The following is a 22,165-nucleotide window of genomic DNA, read 5'->3' on the forward strand; positions in this document are numbered from 1 at the left end:
AGATAAGAAAAAGTATACGCTTATTTTAAGGGTAAAAACGACATAGCTGCTCAATGTTCCAGGCGTTGGTGAAGACCTCGCCGTTGATGGTTTTCAACCGGTAGGCGCCTAGGCGAAGTACTTCTGCGACGACGTAGGGCCCTTCCTAGGGCGGGGAGAGTTTGTGGCAGTCCTTGTTGCTCTGCACAAGACAGAGGACGAGGTCTCCAATGTTGAAGGCTCGACCCCGCACCTGTCGGCTGTGGTACCGTCGCAACGCCTGCTAGTACTTAGCCGAACGAAGGAGGGCGACGTCGCGGGCTTCTTCCAGCTAGTCCATGGCGTCTTGGTGGGATGCCTCGGCTCCCTATTCGTCGTATGCTCTGATTCTTGGCGCTCCATAGTCAAGGTTCGTTGGAAGAATGGCCTCGGAACCATAGACCATGAAGAAGGGTGTGTAGCCGGTGGCCCGACTAGGAGTTGTCCTTAGGCTCTAGAGCATGGCCGGGAGCTCAGCGAGCCAGCGTGCGCTGAACTTGTTCAACCGGTTGAAAATTCTGGGTTTGAGGCCTTGAAGGAGCATGCCGTTTGCGCGCTCGACCTGCCCGTTCGTCTGGGGGTGTGCGACGGCTGCCTAGTTGATTCGGATGTGTTGTTCATCATAGAATCGAATGAATTTCCTACCGGTGAACTGCGTGTTGTTGTCTGTGATGATGGAGTTCGGTACTCCAAAGCTATGGGTGAGGTCGAGGAAGAACAGCACCGCTTGCTCGGATTTGATCATGGATATTGGTCGAGCTTCAATCCATTTTGTAAACTTGTCTATGGTGACAAGCAGGTGGGTGAAGCCCCCGGGCGCCTTTTTGAGTGGCCCAACCAGGTCGAGCCCCCAGACCGCGAAGGGCCATGTGATGGAGATCATCTAGAGAGCCTAGGCCAGGAGGTGTGTTTGCCGAGTGTAGTACTGGCACCCTTCGCAGGTGCGTACAATTTGCTCGGCATTGGCTACTGCGGTGGGCCAGTAGAAACCTTGTCGGAATGCATTCCCAACCAAAGTTCTTGGTGCGGCATGATGACCGCAGACTCCACCGTGGATGTCGCCCAGCAGGAGTTTTCCCTGTTCACTAGGGATACAGAGTTGTAGAATCCCGCTGTGACTCCGTTTGTAGAGTTCGCCTTCTACAAGAACGAATGACTTGGCGCGTCGTGCGAGCCATCGGGCTTCCGTCTTGTCTACCGGTAGTATGTCGTGGAGGAGATAGTCAAGGTAAAGCGTTCTCTAGTCATCGAGAGGGTCGGACTCCGCGGCTGGGTCCTCTTCAAGCTCCATGACCTCGGGGTTAGGCGAAGTAGTTGGAGGATCGGCCCCTGGGGTCAGACTAGATGGGCCATCGTCGGCTCATTCTGACCCTGCGTAGCACACTGAGGGTTTGTGTTGATCACTAGCAAAGACGCCTATCGAGACTGACTCTTGGCCAGACGCTGCTTTTGCAAGCGTGTCAGCTGCTTCATTGAGGCGCCTTGGGATGTGATTAAGTTTGAGACCATCGAATTTGTCCTCCAGTCGTCGGACTTCTTGACAGTATGCCTCCATCTTGGTGTCATGGCAGCATGACTCTTTCATGACCTGGTTGATGACCAGCTGAGAGTCGCCCCTAACGTCGAGGCGTCGGATGCCTAGCTCGATGGCGATTCATAGGTCGTTGACGAGCGCTTCGTATTCTGCAGTATTGTTTGATGAGGGGAAATTGAGCCGAACTATGTACCTCATGTGGACCCCGAGGGGAGATACGAAAACTAGCCCTGCTCCGGCGCCCTTCTTCATTAGCGATCTGTCAAAGTACATTGTCCAGTACTCCTGATCGACGGCTACTGGTGGTATCTGGACCTCGGTCCACTCCGCGATGAAGTCAGCCAGTACCTGAGATTTGATCACTGTTCGGGGGGGGGTGTAAGAAATGCCCTGATCCATCAGCTCGAGTGCCCACTTTGCGGTTCTTCCCATAGCGTCATGGCTATGGACGACCTCACCTAGGGGAAACAACATCACTACTGTCACGGGGTGCGACTCGAAGTAGTGGCATAGCTTCCTTTTGGTGATGAGGATGGTGTAGAGGAGTTTCTAGATTTGGGAGTAGCGGGTTTTGGAGTCGGATAACACCTCGCTGATGAAATATACAGGGCGCTGCACCTTGAAGGCATGCCCCTCTTCCTCTCGCTCTACTACTAAGGCAGAGCTAACCACTTGGGTGGTGGCCGATATATACAACAGGAGGGATTCTCTGTTGCATGGAGGCACTAGGACCGGAGGTTTAGTTAAAAATCGCTTAACCATGTCAAGCGCCTCCTGAGCCTCGGCTGTCCACTCAAAGCGGTCAGATTTCTTTAGGAGTCAATAAAGGGGGAGTCCTCGTTCGCTGAGGCATGAAATGAATCGACTGATGGCAGCAAGGCACCCTGTGATCCACTGAACCCCCTTTATGTTTTGGATCGGGCCCATCCTTGTGATGCCTGATATTTTCTCTGGGTTGGCTTTGATGCCACGCTCGGAGACGATGAAGTTGAGCAGCATGCCCCTCGGGACCCCGAAAACACATTTTTCGGGATTGAGTTTGATGCCGTTTGCCTGGAGTTTCGCAAAGGTTTGCTCAAGGTCGGCGATAAGGTGGTCAGCTCGTTTGGATTTGACTATGATGTCATCGACATAGGCCTCAATGGTTCGCCCGATGAGGTCTCCAAAGCAACTAATCATACAGCGCTGGTATGTTGCCCCAGCATTCTTCAGACCAAAAGGCATCGAGATGTAGCAAAACGATCCGAAGGGGGTGATAAAAGATGTCACGAGCTGGTCGGACTCTTTCATCGTGATTTGGTGGTAACCGGAGTATGCGTCAAGGAAGCAGAGGGTTTCGCACCCTGAGGTGGAATCGACTATTTGGTCTATTCGTGGCAAAGGAAATGGATCCTTTGGACACGCTTTGTTGAGGCCGGTATAATCGACACACATTCTCCATTTCCCATTCTTTTTTCGCACAAGAATGGGATTCGCTAACCACTCTGGGTGGTATACTTCCTTAATGAATCATGCGGCCAGTAGTTTGGCTATCTCCTCGCCGATGGCCCTACATTTCTCCTCGTCGAAGCGGCGTAGGCGTTGCTTTACCGGCTTGGAGCCCGGGAGGATCTGGAGAGTATGCTCGGCGACCTCCCTCAGAATGCCTGGCATATCCAAGGGTTTCCACGCAAAGACGCCTTTGTTGTCGTGGAGGAAGTCGACGAGTGCGCTTTCCTATTCGGAGGAGAGCGTGGTCCCGATACGGACTTTTTTGCCCTCAGAGCTGCTGGGGTCCAAGAGGACCTCCCTGGAGCCTTCTGCCGATTCGAACGACCCGGTTGATTTCTTCGCATCGGGTGCCTCTTCGACGACCTCTTCCCTGAGGGTGGTGAGTTCTTTGGAGGCGATGACTGCGGATGCGTGTCCACAGCATTCGACCTCACACTCATAAGCGCGCTGGAAGGAGGTGTCGATGGTGATGACCCCGCGGGGGCCCATCATCTTCAGCTTAAGGTACGTATAATTGGGGACGGCCATGAACTTCATGTAGCATGGTCATCCCAGAATGGCGTGGAAAGTCCCCAGGAACCCCACTACGTTGAAGGTGAGGGTCTCAGTCCGGTAATTGGACCGATCCCCAAAAGTGATGGGCAGGTCGATCTGCCCTAGTGGCACGGCTTGCCTACCAGGCACGACACCATGGAAAGGTGATCGGATGGGGCAAAGGTTCGTTTGATCAACGCCCATCTTGTCGAGCATCTTGGCATACAAGATGTTGAGGCCGCTGCCTCCGTCCATCAGTACTTTCGTGAGCCGCTTTGGTCCAACGATAGGATCGACGACAAGCGGGTACCTTCCCGGATGTGGGACGACATCCGGATGGTCGGTCCGGTCGAAGGTTATGGCGGATTCCAACCACCAGAGGAAGGCTGGCGTGGCTGGTCTGGCTGTATAGACCTCGCGGCGCGTGAGCTTCTGGCGACGCTTAGAGTCGTACACTGTTGATCCTCCGAAGATCATGAGGGCGCCGGTCGGCGTTGGGAAGGCATCATCCTTCTCCTCTATGTCGTCTGTGGTGGGAAAAGGTTCCTTCCCCTGCTCCCCTTTGTTAAGGCCCCCGGCCAAGTATTTGCGCATGAGGCCACAATCCTTATATAGATGCTTGGCCGGGAGGGCGTGGTTTGGGCATGGCCCCTCGAGCATTTTCTCGAAGTGGTTCGGAGTGCCCTCCATGGGCTTCCGACCACTTTTGCGGTCGGCAGCGGCCATGAGCGAGTTATCGCGCCGTTGCTTCTTATTTTTCCTTTTGACGGGACGGTTGGAGGCGCCTTCACTGGCATCCTCGTCCTGCCTCATCTTTCTGTTAGAGCGATCAAAGATGGCTCCGACCGCCTCCTCTCCAGAGGCATGACTGGTGGCGATGTCCAGGAGTTCCTTGGTAGTCTGCAGGCCCCTGCATCCTAACTTGTGGACCAGGGATTCGCAGGTTGTTCCGGACAGAAAGGCTCCTATCATGTCGGCGTTGGCGACGTTAGGGAGCTCGTTGCACTGCCGAGAGAAGCACCGAATGTACCCGTGAAGGGTTTCATCGGCCTTCTGGCGGTAGTTCTTGAGGTCCCATGGGTTTCCAGGGCGTTTATACGTGCCCTAGAAGTTGCCCACGAAGATCTCCGTCAGATCCGCCCAACTCTGAATAGCATTAGACGGTAGGTGCTCCAGCCATGCTCGCGCCGAATTGGCCAAGAACAGCGGGAGATTGCGAATAATGAAATTGTCATCACTCGCACCACCAGCCTGACATGCAAGCCGATAGTCTTCGAGCCAAAGCTCGGGATTTGTTTCGCCAGAATATTTAGGGATGTTGGTAGGCGGTCGGTACCTTAGGGGGAACACGGCGTTGAGGATGTGCCGACCGAAGGCCTAAGGACCTGGCAGGCTAGGGCTCGGGCTTCGGTCTTCGTTGCTATCGTAGCGTTCACCACGTCAGGGATGGTAGCCGCAGTGCACTGCTTCTCCATCGTCGCCATGGGCGTGTTTCCGAGCGTCGATGATGTTGCGTACGTCGCGGCCATGGCTGAGGCGTTGATGTACTAGGACGGCGGAGGGCTGCCTGCCGGCTGGCGGTGTTTGGTGAACAGACACATCCCTAGTGGGATGCACTGAGGGCGTGCGCTGGCTGGTGTTGGGTTCGCGTCATCGAGACAACGAACTTTCCGCCTGCTGCACCGCCGCACGCTCAAGCAACGTGCGAATCTCCCTGTGGGCCTGGTGATCTTCGGCTGTCACGGCCTCTGGAAGGCCATGCAGCAAGGCGGTTGCTGTGGCGATGTTCTGGCTGGCTCGGGCAAAGTGAGGAAGGGTCCAATCGTCGGTGAGGATCCTTTGGTGTACGGTGCGGGCCGTGGCACGCGCGCGCCCCCCGTCTTTGCGGCGTTCAATCTCGCGATTGATGTCCATGTACTCTCGAACGAGCCCTTGCCCGGCCTCATTGATCTCTTGCTGACGGGCCCTCAGCTACTCCATCCTTAGGCAAGATGGGGCTATCGTCTCTTCCCCAGATCTCCCGTCAGGGTTGTTCATAGGGGTGACTTCTTCCCTAGAGACACTTTCGACTTGACCCTTGGGGGTCTGCGTCATGAAGCATTCCTAGGAAGGGTGGTGGCTCCCCCTACTGGAATTCGAGCTGGAGAATGATCCTGGTTCCTCGTTGAGGAGCCCGTAGAGGGTCTCCGTATCCTGCTCAATCGCCCCCATGAACTCGATGTCCGTGGGTGACTGGACTGCATGTAGTGCCAGAAGGTGGCCAGCGGTCGCCGCAGCGTTGCGGAGACCAAATGGAAACGCTGTCGGGGCACTCTGTACGGGACCTTCTGGACACAGGGTGATGTTGTGCGAGGCCTCCCTTGATGACAGGGGTCCAAGGGAGTTGCCTAGCGGGGCCTCAAGCCTAAGACGGCTGAGGTCGATGGAAGAGAGAGACTGGGCGGCTGTGTGAGTTAGCGCCAGCTCTCCTTCTAGTGTAATGATGAAATCTAGGTCACCAAAATGCACGTGTGCGCCTAGGGCCCAGCTGATTGCGTGGGTGGCCATCCGAGACCTTTTCTAGAACGCGCAAAGTCCCTTACCTAGCGTGCCAACTGTCGGTGTTTCGTACGAGCACCGGCAAATAAATTTATAGTAATGCGTGTTAGTCTCGGATGGTGCGCTAAAGGACACAAGATTTATACTGGTTCGGGTCGAATGTCCCTACGTCCAGTTTATTGCTGCTCATGTTATTAGCACCGTGAACGGTCTGTAGTAAGGGGTACAAACGATCGAGAGAGGGACTGGTCCCAAGTCTCTGATGGAAGGGTTGAAAGGAGGTCAAGAGCTTCATAGCAGCTTGACTGTATGTAGGTGTGTGTTCTTGTTCGGTCTAAAGTCCGTCTCTTTGATGGGAGAAGCGCCTCCCCTTTTAAGATGAAGGGGCTGGCTTTACAAGGATGAGGGCTTTACCTAATCTTGTGGCTCACGTCTACCCGGCCTCGTTCTTCATCCCTACGCAGGGTATGGGCTGTAGTACAGTGGTTTTGACTTATTAGCCTCTCCCAGCCTTGCTCCGCACGCCTTCTGGTTCCTGTGAGTCTTCGTCGGAGGGACGAGGGGTCAGGATCCGGCGTAACGCCATGGTCGAGGCCTTCTGTCTTGGGGGACCTGACGGGTCGGGAAGCCGGCGCCGCTCCCTCGGGTCCATAGCGTGGTGACGGAATATCTGTCATTCGTGGAGATAGCAAATCCTTTTCTAGAGCGTAGCGGTTGTCGTATATCTTCGTCGGGTTCTATGTCCCAGGGCTGAAGGCAGTGCCTACAACTCTACAGGGCGAGGGCACGCACCTGTACAACCTTTCGGGCTCTGCGGCGCCCAGAAGGGTCTAAAACACCTATCCCGTCATCCCCTGGCAGTACTTTTCCTACCAGAGCGCAGGGTATGGTTCTTGGAGCTATGGTTGACCCGAACGTCTTGTCTTGCCCTGTACCTATCATCTTGAGGCAACGGGGAGAAGTTGTCAGGTAAGATGAATCTAGTCTTTAGATATGGAGCAGGGTGAGGCTCGTTCCTTGCCATCGGGTGAAACAGAGACCAATCCCTATCTCTTGGGCGAGACCGACCCTTCCCCTCCGGGGTCGGGCGAGGTGGAATCTATCCCTCAGCCCTCGAGCGAGACCAAGCCCGCCCTAAAGGCATCGGGCGAGATGGAGATTAGCCCTGAGCCCTTGGGTGAGGCAGAGCCACCTCAAAGGCGTCGGGCGAGACGGAGATTAGCCCTAAGCCCTCGGGCGAGGCGGAGCCACCTCAAAGGCGTCGGGCAAGACGGAGACTAACCCTGAGCCCTCGGGCGAGGCAGAGCTATCTCAAAAGGCGTCGGGTGAGGCGGAACCAAACTCCTATTATTTGAACAAGGGATGAAACGACGCTCTTATTTGTCTAGAAGTTTTTAACGTTCGGTGGTTATTGGTTCCACCTTCTAGGGTACCCCGGTATTAGGTCCCCGACACTCAGATTTGATTCGATTGATCGGACGAGCCTCGATCCACTTGGAGGGCTTATCGAAGAGCCTGGGGCCTCTGGGGCCTCGAGGATTCTTATGATCTACGGCCGTGACTAGACCGGCCTCGAGGACCTCCTACTTCCCCTAGCGACCCTTTTTCTTTTTCTTGGGGAGGTGGGGAGCCAAGGCCCTAGGGGCCTCATCCCTCTGCTTCCCCTTGGCATCGTTGTCGGGGAAGATGGCCCCAATAGCCTCTTCGCCTAAGGCGAAGTTGGTGGCGATGTTAAGGAGCGCGACCGTCGAGGTCGGCACGTTCTGGCCTAACTCTCAGACTAGGTCTCGGCAGGAGGTGCCAAAGAGGAATGCCTGGACAATTTCTGAGTCACCGACGTGGGGCAACTCGGTGCATTGCTTGGAAAAGCGTCGAATGAAGTCTCAGAGAGACTCGCCCGGCTTTTGGCAACAGCTCTTAAGGTCCTAGGAGTTCTCGGGGCGCACGTATGTGCCCTGAAAATTCCCGACGAAGACCTTTACCAAGTCACGCTAGTTGTGGATCTGCGAGGGTGGGAGGTGTTCGAGCTAGGCTCGCGTCGAGTCTAACAAGAACAAGGGGAGATTATGAATGATGAGCAGGTCATCGTCCATGCTGCCTAGCTGACAAGCCAGGCAGTAATCGGACAGCCATAGTTTGGGGTTGGTCTCGCCGCTGTACTTTGTGAGGTTATCCGGTTGCCAAAACCGGGCCAGGAAATGAGCATCGCGGATAGCTCTGCTAAAGACTCGAGGGCCAGGTGGCCTAGGAGAAGGACTATGGTCCTCCCTACTATCGTAGCGACCACCTTAGTGCAGGTGGTAGCCTCGGGCAGGCCCTTCATTATCGTGGCGTCATCGCCTGCTGACCGCATCGTGGCCGCCTTGCGCCTCGCGTCGATCGCCGAGGCAGTCGTGCACCGAGGAGACCCTGTTGGCTGTCGGTGCCTGAGCGAGCTCGGGACGAACTGAGGCCTCCCTATCCCGCCGAGGCGGTGTCGTGGGAAGTTCTGAGGTGCCTCCGCGCCGTCGAGAGGCGAAACTTTCAGCCTGCTACACCGCGGCGGTCTCGAGGAGTTCCTAGAGCTCGCTACGGGCCTGTCGCCCCTCCGAGGTAGAGGGCTCAGGCATCATTCGGAGCAGCATTGCCGCTACCGTGACATTCTAGCTAGCACGATGGAAGATAGGGGGTTGATCATCCCCTTCGTCGTTGTTGATGCGACGGTTGACGTCGCGAGCCCTCCGCCGGGCTGCTCCGCCATCACCGCGACCCCGCTGCTCTTGCTCGAGAGTGTCTCAAAGCTGCTGCAGAAGGAGTCAGTCTTGTTCGACCTTGGCCTAAAGCTCATGGAGCTACTCTAGGTCCAAACATCAAAGTTCCTCGGGGGCAAGGTCCTCGTTCCGTGCTGCCCAGGGCTCAACGTGTGGAGGTGCGGCGCCGCCCACCCCCTCGGGGGACGGGGAGCGAGAACCTACCCCTTCATTCTCATCGCCCGTGCTCGGCATCCTAAGCTCGACGTGGAAGCACTCATGAGTGGGGTCGTAAGTGCCTTCGTCGTCAGAATCGGAGTAGCCGAAGCAGTAGTCGCTCGCAGCCAGGAAGCGGCGCATAGTTTCAGGGTCGTGAAGCCCGAAGAAGTCCACTCTAGCCCATGCCTTATCCTCCTCCGAGGAGTCAACGTGGATGTGGGTCAAGGTAGTGGCATCGAGGTCGAGGGCAAAATGTTGGTGGCGTTCTGAGGGCTCCACGTGAGCGGAAGTGTAGGTGGAAGCATAGACGGCGGCGGTATTGCTAAACCCAAAGGGGTATGGGGATGGTGCCATCTCTAGGCTTTGCTCTGCCAGAGTCGACTCCTCAGGAGGTGGCATGGCAGAGCTTGATGACGGGGCGTCGCTGCGCGCCACTGGCGTTTTCCCTTGCCTAGGCTTAAGTAGACAGGTCCCCAACCAAGGACTCTGTACCAGCAGCCAGGCATGGGACGCCGGTGGAGCACGGTGTCAAGGTGGTCCCGCCCGCACCGCGCCTGGCGAGCGCGACGAGAGCGGTGGCCTGGGCGCCGCTTGCGCCTAGGCTATTGGGGCGTGATGTCATCGTCGGTCGGTGGGGCTCTGGGTGTGAGGAGTACCATATCGTACTCATGTCCTAGAGACATGAACTCTAGGCTCCAAAACCAGATCACCGTGCCAAGACACAGTGGTCGCACGAGGTCTGCCATCCAGAACTTGTTGGGATGACAAAGCTGACACATAGTGTGACCCCCTACCTGGCGCGCCAACTATTGGTGTTTTGGACCGGCGAGCCCTCAACCAACTAGTGAAAATGTACTGCGTGCCCCTAATCCCGGATGGTGATGCAAAGTGACACAAGGTTTATACTAGTTCAGGCAATAGGTGCCCTACATCCAGTCTGCGAGATCAATCTTGTATTCCTTGCACCGAGGTGCTTGTAGTAGGGGTTTACAAGCAGGTCGAGAGAGGGAGCTAGTCCCAGGTCTCTACATGGAGCTGTGTGGGTTGCTTGAGATGTTGATCTCAGGCAGTGCGGAGGGGTGTGCGTATTGCAGAGTGTGTCTATCTGAGTGATGTCTCCGTCTGCGTGTGCGTCTGTGTTTCGTGAGTTCATCCTCTGTGCGTGCCTAGAAACGGCCCCGGTCACTCCCTTTTATAGTCGAAGGGAGGCGTGGGGGCGGTACACAGATTCGCTACGTGGCGTTCATGAGCAGGGACGACATATCTGAGCCCTGTAGCTTGTCACTGTGGCGGCATGGTCGATGGAGTGGTCTTGTCCTCGGTGTACTGGAGCGACGCGCCGATCACGCCTGATCCTGTGCGATGTGGGAGCTCCTGTGATGGCTTGACGTAGGGCATGGCGCATACTATGAACGACGTACCGGTCGCTGTATGTTGACAACGTAGAGAGTCGAGGCCCAGTCAGTGCCAAGGCTGAACCATTGTGAGGGGCTCGTCGGGCATGAATCCCGAGGCTATCGAGACCCTAAAGCAGGTAGCCAAGGCTCGGAGGGAGCAGTTGGTCCTGTACGCTGATTCCGAGGCTACAGGGACCCAGACATGACTCTCCACGCCGCGCTGTCCTTGGAGCAGGTGGGGTTAGGCAGCACAGTGCCGCATAGGTGTCAGTCGTGGGCACAGTGCCGAGCACAGCGACCGGTAACCCCTGCCCTGTCCTGCCTCGAACGGCATGGCATCGATGCGACTCCCATCTCGTCGGTCACTCCGCTGTGTTGAGCCGTCGTTCGGCTGACATTGCGGGAGTGGTTGGCCACGTTGGTTGGACGTGACGTCCTGTTAGAAAAATCGGTCAAGGCGGAGGCGACAGGGTTGTTGCCGAGCCAGCCTCGAGTGAGGCGGAGAATCGGCACCTCGTCCGAGTCCTCACGGGTGGGGCCTCGGGCGAGTCAGAGAATCGGTACCCCGTTTGAGGCCTTACGTGCGGGGCCTCGAGCGAGACGGAGAATCGGTACCCCGTCCGAGGCCTTACGTGCGGGGCCTCGAGCGAGACAGAGAATCGATGCCCCGTCCGAGGCCTTACGTGCGGGGCCTCGAGCGAGACAAAGAATCGGTACCCCGTCCAAGGCCTTACGTGCGGGGCCTCGAGCGAGACGGAGAATCGGTACCCCGTCCGAGGTCTTACATGCGGGGCCTCGAGCGAGACGGAGAATCGGTACCCCGTCCGAGGCCTCGTGGTTTTATTTTGGGCCGAGCCCGCTTCGGGTGGGCCTGGATTTTGTTCGAGGTGGGCCAGGCGGCCCAGCTGAGCCTCGGATAAGGTGGGGGTTTACCGGTGGTTGTCTTTTAGCTTCGATTTTTACGAGGTCTAAACGATTTTTTCGGTTCTTGCTTAGGGGACCCCTTTTTATGGTACCCGACAAAAACTATACAAAGGCATTTGATGTCCAAATCTGAAGGAGACATATATGTTATTTTTCAAATAATTATGAAGGGAACATGAAAGTATAGTTCAGTATGTATATATTTTATAACCATGTGCGAAACTGAACCAGAGGAAGTAATGTAAGAAACAATCTACCAAAATTGAGAGGTAGCTAAATGCGGCAGCCAATCGTGAATCAACCGCCGCCACTGCGCGTAAAAATGAAGAGTATGTCTATTGCACAACCATGTGTTTTATGCAATTCCAACACATGAATTTTTTTGCACCATAAGATTAAGATCCAACAGTCTCCATCATTCTTTTATCTCTAGCCTTCTTCTACCTTCAGACAATCACAATATCACAGATCCACAGATCATAGATCAAATATCACAGAAAACAATTTTTTTTTCTACGGAAGAACAAATTATACAGCGGAGACGATGGATGCAGAGGGCGCTATCGATTGAAAATCTGTCTCCTCTTCATCGGAATCCAGCTGGCCGTTTCCTTTGCTGGGCGCACTGTCCTCCAGGCGGCTTCCCATGCCGTCCAGGCCTCCCCTGCGTACATCCTGCTGGTGCTGCGTTGCCGCGTCCAGGCCTCGCCGTGTGTTTCTTTGTGCAAAAAATTCATGTGTTTTTTTCGTGCTAAAACACATGTTGTGTAGCATTTCTGAAAATGAAAACCTACCAGAGGTGGAAGAACTGGGCGAGCTGGTCCCTATAGACGCGAATTGTTCTTGTCCCAACCTATGAACTAACCAAGCGCAAACGTAAAAAAAATACAGGCATTCACATGAGCAAGAGGGTTATGAACAGGCGGCTCACCATGGAGGCGATGTACTACTCGAACGATTCCCGGCACCTGTGGTACAGCTGCTGCGAGTAGTCGTGCGGCGGCCTCTGCGTGCACATGCTGTATATCTTCCCGCGACAAGATGTTGAGAACTGTAGATCAGAGCCAGATCGATGCAGGAAACCCTAGCGCCACCGCGAAGAAGACGGCGGCGGCGGAGACGGCGACGAGGACGCCGGCATCGTGCGCGTTGAGCACCGCGAGGAGTGAGATCCGGGAGGGAGAGGGTGCGGAGGGGGAGATGCGGCGGTGGGGCGACGTGCCACTGCCGTCGGCGCAGAGCATTGTGAGGGTCACCGCCATCGCCACAGGTCCAGCCGCTGCACGCGCCGAGGGCGCTACCGCAGCCACAAGCCCCGTCGGCTGACGCGCCGAGGACGCCGCTGGCCACGTACCGAGGACGCCGCTGGCGTGTGCGTCAACCACCAGGAGGGCAACGAGCCTCTGCGAGGAGAGAGATCCGGGATGGGGGAGGGCACGGAGGAGACGATGCAGTGGTGGAGCGCGCGGAGGACACGTCGAGGGCGTGGGGGAGTCGCGCGGGGTGGGAGGTGGCGTCGGGGGCGAGGGGGAGGCAAAAAAAAAATCGCACAGACGAGCAGAGCTACGACGCGAAATTTTATCGCAAGGGGCAGAGACGGACCAACGATTGTCACATGAAACGATGGTCTTAGTTTCTTTCTTTTTAGCCGTAGAAGATTAGGCCTGTTTTCTTTTTTTTCTTTTTCTTCTTTTTTCCGATGAAAAAAGGACAGGCTCACTAATTGATTGATAGTCAATCAAAGTTACACAGTGTTTTTGACTTTTCCGAATAAAAACCTAGGGAATAGTGTACTACTCCCTGCAAAATGGAAAGGATCGAATGATCGACCTCGACCCACATCCACATGACTGACTGCTTCTCATCATCGTCAGTCTAATGGCCCGTTTGGAATCCGTAGAACTAGAGCATACTCCCATCTATATATATATATAAAAATGCAATTTGCTTACCAAGACTCGTCCAAAACGTCGAAAAAGAGGACAGACATGCTTTTTACCCCAAAAAACACACAATCGCCTTCCAACCTTAAATGGTACTGTATATCTGATGAACTGTTGCCTAGTACTACTTCTCACAGTAACAATGTTGTATATCTGATGAACTGTTGCCTAGTACTACTTCTTACAGTAACAATGTCCAAAACTTGTCTAGAAACTATACTTTCAGTGTGCCAAAATACCATGAGCTAGCTTAGCTAGCGTTCTATGCGAACAACACAAGACTTGTCATGATATGAGCAGTTGACTTGACTCGCATTCAAACACCTAGTACAAGGATGCTGCCCCTATCAAGTATCAACTCTCGTCCATGGCATCATTCCCACTGCCTCGCTGGGTCTCTGCATCCTTGTCTCCAGCTTCAGAGGCACCTCTTGCAACCGAGTCTTCCAATGCCTCCAGGAATGAGGCCACCGTGAACTTATCTGCCATAATCACAACACGCACAAAAGTTCAGATACCAAAAACTGATGCATACCATACTTACCCTGACTGCAAAATTTGCGAAGGGAAAAAATGTTTCCAAAGTTCAGCAACAAGCATCATGAATGGTTGGCATTTAGTTTTTTTTATCATTATTATACTGCCTAAGCCTTAGGTATAATAACAAGGCTTCCTCGCTGAACAGATTGCCTTTTTATTTTATTTTACAGACATTAATTACCCCAAGCACACTACATATACGAATCTACTATCAAGTGTTAGAGTTGGAGTCTGTGAAAAGGATTTACATTTGCTGGGGTCAACTCCAAATTGAGCAAGATCTATCTGCCCAGTCCGTAGAACCTGTCACACAACCAAACATCAAAATCAGCATACCACTACTACCAGGAACTAGTAACATCACCATGTAGCACATGTGAATGGTAAGGATGAGTAACTAACGTGGGTGAATGCATCTAATTGTTGGCGCAAAGGAGGACTTTGGAGAAGCTCAACAATATCACCAGGAGTCCATGAGCCCTGGAATTGAGCAATGACAATGAATTGTTGAGCTGCAAGGTTCGGTTAATCTGGAAGCCAGGGTAACATATCATCTCAGTAGTACATGTTAGTCGCTGAATTCTCATTCTTGGTAGTAGGAGAATTCTTACTCTCATCGAGAGAGGATGACACTAGGAGTTGGGGCAATTTTTCTTGTCTATTTCTCACACAAGCTCACACAAATGCCATACCAACCTAAGGGGTTGGGGTTACATATTTATAGGCTGCTAGCTAGCCAAGCATATGCCAAGATGCTAGTCTAAGATGCTAATATGTGTCCTAGCTAAGATGATGTCCTAGTCAGATGCTGTCCTAAAAACAGAAAAACAGCCACAAGGACCATGTGAGCATCACAGCCCCACAAAGACCAGCCACACATGAGACTTATCCATCATTCTCCCCCTAAGTCTTGTGCGTCGTCTTGTGGGAGAGTTGAACCATCCCGGTCCTGGAGCAGAGCTCAAGGAACTTGATCCTCCCAAGGGGCTTGGTGAGCAGGTCCGCAAGCTGGTCCTTGGTGTTGATGTAGCTCGCCTTGATGCTGCCTTCCTCCAAACAGCCTCGGATGAAGTGGTACCTCACCCGGATGTGCTTGCTGCGTTCGTGGAACACGGGGTTCTTTGCCAGGGCCAGAGCGGTACTTGCTGTCCACCCTGAGCTCCACCGCTCTAGTGTCTCTGCTGAGGAGATCACCAAGCAGTCGAGCGAGCCAGAGCGCCTGAGTCGAAGCGGTGGAGGCCGCTATGTACTCGGCCTCGCAGCTGGACAGAGCCACCACCTGCTGCTTGACCGACTGCCAGCTAACGAGGCACTTGCCGAGGAAGAAGAGGATCCCGCTCGTGCTCTTGCTGGTGTCGATGTCGCCGGCGTGGTCGCTGTCGTTGTACCCGACGAAGTGTGCCGCCCCAGGGCACCTCGGGTAGTAGAGGCCGTGGTCGAGAGTCCCCGCAACGTAGCGGATGATCCTCTTCACAGCCTGCTGGTGCTCCATCGTCGGTCGCTGCATGAACCGACTAACGTAGCCGACGGAGAATGCCAAGTCCGGCCGTGTGTGGGCGAGGTAGCGAAGGCTCCCCACAAGACGCCGGTACTGCGTAGCATCCACCTCCTCTGTCGTGCTGTCGCGGCTCAGCTTCAACCTCTCCTCCATCGGAGTGAGAGCTGGGTTGCAGTCGGTGAGCCCAGCTAGCTCAACGACGCGCTTGGCGTAGGCGGTCTGTCGAAGCGTGATCCCAGAGTCATCCTGGTGCACCTCGATTCCCAGGTAGGAGAGAGGCCCCAGGTCACTCATCTGAAAAGTGGCCTTCATCTCTTCCTTGAATGCCGCCACCTCCGCATCCTTGGTGCCGGTGATCACCAAGTCGTCGACGTAGACACCCACCAGCAGGGCATTTCCTCCATTGCCCCGTCGGTAGATGGCCGCCTCGTGCGGGCTTTGCTCGAAGCCCATCCCCTTTAGCGTGGAATCCAGCTTGGCATTCCACGCCCTTGGTGCCTGCCGCAAGCCATAGAGGGCCTTGCGCAGGCGGAGCACCTTGCCCTCCTTGCCGGGGATCGCAAATCCCGGCGGCTGGTGCACGTAGACCTCCTCCTTCAAGTCGCCGTTAAGGAACGCCGACTTGATGTCCATGTGATGGACACGCCAGCTCTCCTGGGCAGCTAGCGCAAGGAGGAGTCGCACGGACTCCATCCGTGCCACGGGAGCAAAGGCGTCGTCGAAGTCGACCCCCTCCTGCTGCACGAAACCTCGTGCCACCAAGCGAGCCTTGTGCTTGACGATGGCACCGGCTTCATCCCTCTTCAGCTTGTACACCCACTTAAGGGTGATCGCGCGATGACCACGAGGAAGGTCAGCAAGCTCCCAGGTGCGGTTCTTCTCAACCGCATCCATCTCCAACTGCATCGCGGCGCGCCATGCCGCGTGTCTCTCGGCCTCTGCAAACGACCGAGGCTCGCCGTCGTCACATGCAAGGTGCAACTGCGCCTCCAGGTCGTGAGGCACCGGTCCCGGCACCGGCTGGTCGCCGAGAAGGTTCTCCATCGTACGGTATCGCAACGGCTCGCCGTCGTGGTACGCGTCGACGCGCTCCTCGTCGTGAGAGAGCGGAGTAGCGAGCTCAACTGGGCCGTGCTCGACACGAGCTGGTGGTGGAGTAGACGTGCCCGGAGTGGTGCCTGTCGGTGCTGGAGTGCGTGGCGTTGCCGGCTGTGATGGAGCCGGCGAAGAACTCATCGCAGCCGAGGTCCTGGCAGGAGAGCGTGGTGCTGTCGGAGTAGCAGGCGCCGGGGTCGGTGGAGGCTCGGGGACTGGGGTAGACGCGCTCGCCGAAGAAGAGCCGCCTACTCCCCCAGCTCCCTCGAAGTGGACGTACTCGACAGAGAAGTCGTCGTACGTCGGAGCCGAGCCGTCGTCCACCGCCTTGTCCCACGCCCATCCTCGCCCTTCGTCGAACACAACGTCGCGCGCCGTGCGCACACGCTGTGTCTTCGGATCGAGGATGCGGTAGGCCTTCGAGCCCTCCGCGTAGCCGATGAACACTCCCGGAGTGCTCCTGTCGTCGAGCTTGCTGATGCGGCCAAGCTCCTTGGCAAACGCGAGGCAGCCGAAGACCCGCAAGTGGGAGACCGCCGGCTTGCGCCCATGCCAAGCCTCGTACGGCGTCCTGCCGTCGAGCGCCTTGGTAGGCGAGCGGTTGAGGATGTAGACGGCCGTCACCACCGCCTCTCCCCAGAAGACAGCCGGCATCCCCCTCTGCTTGAGGAGGGCCCGAGCCATCCCCACAACCGTCTGGTTGCGCCGCTCGACGACAGCCGTTCTGCTGTGGGCTGTACGGCGCGGAGTAGTGGCGCTGAATGCCCTCGTCAGCGTAGTACGACGCGAATTCAGTCGCCGTGAATTCGCCGCCGTTGTCGGTGCGCAGCACGCGCAGCTTGCGGCCGCACTCCGCCTCCGCAGCAGCCTGCGCGCGCCTGATGGCGTCCGCAGCCTCTCCCTTGCTGCCGAGGACCATCACCCACATGTAGCGGGAGAGGTCGTCGACGAGCAGCAGGAAGTAGCGTCGTCCTCCCGGTGTGGCCGGTGTCACCGGGCCACACAAGTCTCCGTGCACAAGCTCGAGCCTCTCCTTGGCTCGAAAGCTAGCCCGCTGTGGAAAGGGGAGTTGCCTCTGCTTCGTCAACACGCAGACGTCGCAGAACTGCTCCACATGGTCGAGGCACGGCAGGCCTCGCACCATCTCCGTGGCACTGAGCCGCTTCAGGGCCTCAAAGTGAAGGTGCCCGAAACGCTCGTGCCACTGCCACGCCTCGTCGTCCCGACGAGCAGCGAGACAGAGGGGTTGTGCCACCTGCACGTTAAGGACGTAGAGTCGATTTGCGCTTCTGGATACCTTGGCAAGAAGGCGACGACGACGATCCCAAATCCTCATGACTCCGTCCTCAACCACCACGCGCGAACCGTTCTCATCCAGCTGTCCCAAGCTGATGATGGAGTTCCTCAACGCGGGGATGTAGTAGACTCCGGTGAGCAGCCTGTGCTCACCTAGACACGGCGGTGAAGATGATGGAGCCGACGCCCTTGATCTCCACGTCGGAGGCATCCCCAAACTTGACGGAGCCTCGGACGCTAGAGTCAAGCTCGGTGAAGAACTCCCGTCGACCGATCATGTGATGGGTGGCGCCGGTGTCGAGGCACCACCCGTCAGTCTTGTCGTTGCCGGAAGCTGTCGCCGAGGAGGGCGTGTGCTTTTGGCTCGTCAAGGTGGAGGAGAGCCGCTGCGGCCGGTGCCGCTGGAGGTAGCTCGATGCTGGCATGTGCCATGAACAGAGCCGGCTCCTCCTCCTCCGCCTGTGCGACGTGGGCCTGGCCGCGTCGTGGCTGTCGACAGTCTTTGGCCCAATGGCCAAGCTGGCCGCAGTTGCGGCAGGCGTCGTCTCGTGCCGGCTTGTGCCTGCCGGCGGCGCCGCCCTGGGCGCCTCTGCGGGCATCACCCTCGGCACGTCCTCGCGCCCCGGCCTGGGCGTCTCTGCGCGCCTTGCGTGGCTTGCCACGCTTGCGGCTCCCTGTCGCGGAAGAAGGCTCCCCCTTCCTCCGGTCACCTTGGCTGGCAAGCCACTGCTCCCGAGTGAGAAGGAGCTTCCCGCCAGTGGTGATGGGCCCCGAGAGGGACTGTGGCTCATCGCTGTCGACGACCTTGAGGCGACCTATCGCCTCCTCGATCGACATCGTGGAGAGATCCAGCAGAGACTCGATCGAGCGAGCCATCTGCTTGTACTTCTCCAGGACGCAGCGGAAGAGCTTTTCGACAGCTTTCTCCTCGCCGTAAGTGTCGTCGCCGAACTGCACCATCTTCTGCAACAGAGTGTTGAGACGGAGAGCAAAGTCATCAACGTCCTCACCTGGCTTGAAGGCCAGGTTCTCCCACTCCTTGCGAAGTGTCTGCAGTGTGGACTTGCGGGCGCGGTCGCTGCCGATGCGTGCCGCAGCGATGGCGTCCCAAGCCTCCTTGGCAGTCCGCTTGCTGGTAAGCGAGAACTGCATCTCGGGCGGGACTGCAGCGATGAGAGCATCCAGCGCCCAGTCGATCTAGGTCGTAGTCGACGTCGCCGTACCGGACTGCCTCCCACATGTGCCGCACCTGGAGCTTTACCCTCATCACCGCAGCCCACTCGACGTAGTTGGTCTTGGTGAGGGTATGCCACCCACCGCCGGGACCGACGTCCCTGACAACAGCCTGGAGCCCGTGGTAACCACGGTACCGATCCGGGGAGAGAGAGCCACGCTGCCTATGAAGGCCGCGCTCTCCATCGACCCGTCGGGACCGATCCGGGGAGAGAGAGCCACGCTGCCTGTGAAGGCCGCGCTCTCCACCGTTGCCGTGCGCGCCTCCTCCAGGAGCGCCGCCGCCGTGCACGCCTCCTCCAGGAGCGCCACCGGCGCGTCCGCGCCTGTCTGGGCTGCCGCCGCACTCGTGGGCGTGCGCGGCTGCCCCAGGAGCGCCACCGCCGTGCGCACCTCCTCCAGGAGCGCCGCCAGCGCGTCCGCGCCTATCTGGGCTGCCGCCACGCTCGTGGACGTGCGCGGCTGTCCACTGCGCCGCCCGCGCTCGCGCTGCCTCCCTCTCTAGCAGCTCGAGGTCCGCCTCGGCGGTGTCGTCAGCGGAAATGGAGCTGCCGATGCTGCCGCGCAGAGCCTCGACCTCCGCCGCCGCCGCACGCGCTGCATTCGCCGCCGCCGCTGCTTCCGCCTCCGCTCTGGCTGTTGCCAGCTCCGCCGCTGCTAGCCTCGACGCCCTTGCCGCCGCCGCAGCGGTCTCTGCCGCCGCTCGCTCGCGTTCCTCTGCCGCGGCAAGTTCGGCCTCCTGCCGACGCCGCGTGCTCGAGGCGACCGAGCGCTGAGACTGCCTCTGCGGACATGACGCGCTACCGGGGGGCTGCTACGTGGGGAGAGGGCTGCTTCAGACGAGCTGGGAGAGGAGTGAACAGGAGCGGCCGGAGGAGCTGCTGCTGTCAACAGCTGGGGCTGTTGTGGGGCTGAGAGAGAAGATGAGCAAGAGATGCTCAAGCTACAGGATAATACGGCTCTGATACCAGTTGTTAGTCGCTGAATTCTCACTCTTGGTAGTAGGAGAATTCTTACTCTCATCGAGAGAGGATGACACTAGGAGTTGGGGCAATTTTTCTTGTCTATTTCTCATACAAGCTCACACAAATGCCATACCAACCTGAGGGGTTGGGGTTACATATTTATAGGCTGCTAGCCAGCCAAGCATATGCCAAGATGCTAGTTTAAGATGCTAATATGCTGTCCTAGCTAAGATGTTGTCCTCTAGTCTAAGATGCTGTCCTCTAAGATGCTTGTCCTCTAAGTCTAAGATGCTGTCCTAAAAACAGAAAAACAGCCACAAGGACCATGTGAGCATCACAGCCCCACAAAGACCAGCCACACATGAGACTTATCCATCAGTACAAACCTCCGGAAGATGTGATGCCAATTGTTCAATGAGCAAGTTCTCAATTAATGGCAAGACCAAATCAGGCTTCAAGATGTCTCCTAGTCCTAGTCCTGCAACACCAGCACGAACCAAGAGATTAAAAAGAAACCTAGTTGATCAATAACAAGAGTGCACCAGTTTACCATAGCACTTACCAGCATCAGGGTCAGAAGATGCAGCACCTGATGTACCAAGAGAATGTAAGTACAAGTTCAGAGAAGCATATAGGAACTCACACAATGGAAAGTATTTTTAAGCTGGTACCTGATGGCTGTATTGCACTCAGAATTCTCTGCAGATCCTCCAAGCGTACAGGTCCAGCAGCAGACGTCACTTCACCAGCCAAATCAGCAGTCATGCTCTCAACTAAATTCCCAGCTCTGGCATGAAAGAAAGGTACAGAAGTTATCAAACAAGATCGTATGCAAAAAAATGTAAAGCTTTCATCCATTAATATGTAAAAATATCGCAGGTTTAGATGAGAGCAATTTTTTCCCCACATTTTAAGAAAAACTGTATTTGCTTATAACTGCATAATAAAATATCATGATGCAAACAAGGGCAGTGAAGGCAATGGACAACATCAGCCAGATAAAGACGATGCTGACATTGTTTCTGACACTGCATCGAGCATATATATTAATACATGCAGTTTCTATTGCCATGGCCATACAGGTTGATAGGGGGTTAAAAACACATTGGATTTATGTACCTGGAAGAGATATCATCATCAGCCGTATCTTCAGACATTTCTGCTTCAATAGGTACTCGAAGATCAGCCTCAGCATCTGCACAGCAATATGACTTAAGACAAATGACCAAGAACCAAAAGATATGTGCTGACTCCCAACATTAAGAGCTTACCTAATGGTCTATTTATGTAGGCATTAACTTGCGTGCAAGTCTGCGCATCCCCATCAGCATTTGGTTCCTGAAAAAAAAAAGAGAGCACCATGATAGTCAAACCTTGAGAATGACAAAAGTGCTACATCTTTCACAACAGAAACTTTCAGTTTCACACATAACTGACCTGCATCCAGAAGAAGAATTTTCTGCTGTCATGCTTGAACTTCAAGATGTAAACCCTTCCAGAAGATTCTGTGACCTAATGAAGTCAACTAGGGTTGATCACTGAAGCATAGAAGTTCAATAGAATAACATGGAAAACATCTTAAACTTATATTACTCAATACCTTCTCAAACACTGCCTCATCAGGAAAGATGATTTGATCCTTTGAAAGATGGAATCAAGGACAGACAAAACTTCTGTGATGATGATATGAACTAAAAGCAGGGAAAAGTGGAGGCACAATATTCAAAGTCCACAGAGGAACCATATATAAGTTCAAACATTTGAAACAGGCACTTTCCGCAAACTAGGATTTCTAGCACAGCAAGAATTTCTTTGAAGTATTACTATCAACTAAGAAAACCAGAACAGAGCAAGAAGTGCCTACAAAAAATACACGTGCAAGAGGATACATCTTCAATGATGTTCTGTCCACGATCAAGCCACTGAAAATGGACTAAGCCTTCTTCACCCTACAAAAGAGAGGTTTGCAGTGAAATTCAAATAAAGAAATAATCAACTAGCTTAGAAGTTCTATTGTTGAGCTTAGTATAAGTTTCAGTATCCATACCCTCCCAACACGGACAAGACCCTTGCGTGTGTCTGGAACCACTCGTGTTCCCTCACGAGACATCTTACCGGCACGAAACTCACACATGATATCCTGACAAATACATCAAGGAAATACATTAATACACATTTACCAATTTAACAGCTTATATGATATAACAACAA

At 55.3% G+C, this 22,165-nt stretch overlaps 1 protein-coding gene across 2 annotated transcripts; it reads right to left on the minus strand.

Annotated features, from left to right (window-relative positions):
* Positions 1-13,354: 13,354 nt before the first annotated feature.
* On the minus strand, positions 13,355-22,165 carry LOC136516980 (26S proteasome regulatory subunit RPN13-like). 2 transcript variants are annotated; one of them, XM_066510494.1, is made up of 12 exons: positions 22,002-22,150; positions 21,844-21,903; positions 21,555-21,593; positions 21,392-21,466; positions 21,226-21,292; positions 21,074-21,149; positions 20,626-20,741; positions 20,517-20,543; positions 20,341-20,432; positions 14,270-14,347; positions 14,116-14,170; positions 13,358-13,809 (listed from the first exon to the last, which is right to left on the minus strand). In XM_066510494.1, the coding sequence occupies exons 1-12, from the start codon at positions 22,086-22,088 to the stop codon at positions 13,682-13,684; spliced, it is 900 nt and encodes a 299-aa protein (XP_066366591.1). In that variant the 5' UTR covers positions 22,089-22,150; the 3' UTR covers positions 13,358-13,681. The 2 variants fall into 2 exon arrangements, with proteins under 2 accessions (XP_066366592.1, XP_066366591.1); XM_066510495.1 differs by lacking the exon at positions 14,270-14,347 and having other exon boundaries at positions 13,355-13,809; positions 22,002-22,165.

This window comes from Miscanthus floridulus, chromosome 17 (genome assembly GCF_019320115.1).
Source record: "Miscanthus floridulus cultivar M001 chromosome 17, ASM1932011v1, whole genome shotgun sequence".
Taxonomy (NCBI): Eukaryota; Viridiplantae; Streptophyta; class Magnoliopsida; order Poales; family Poaceae; genus Miscanthus; species Miscanthus floridulus.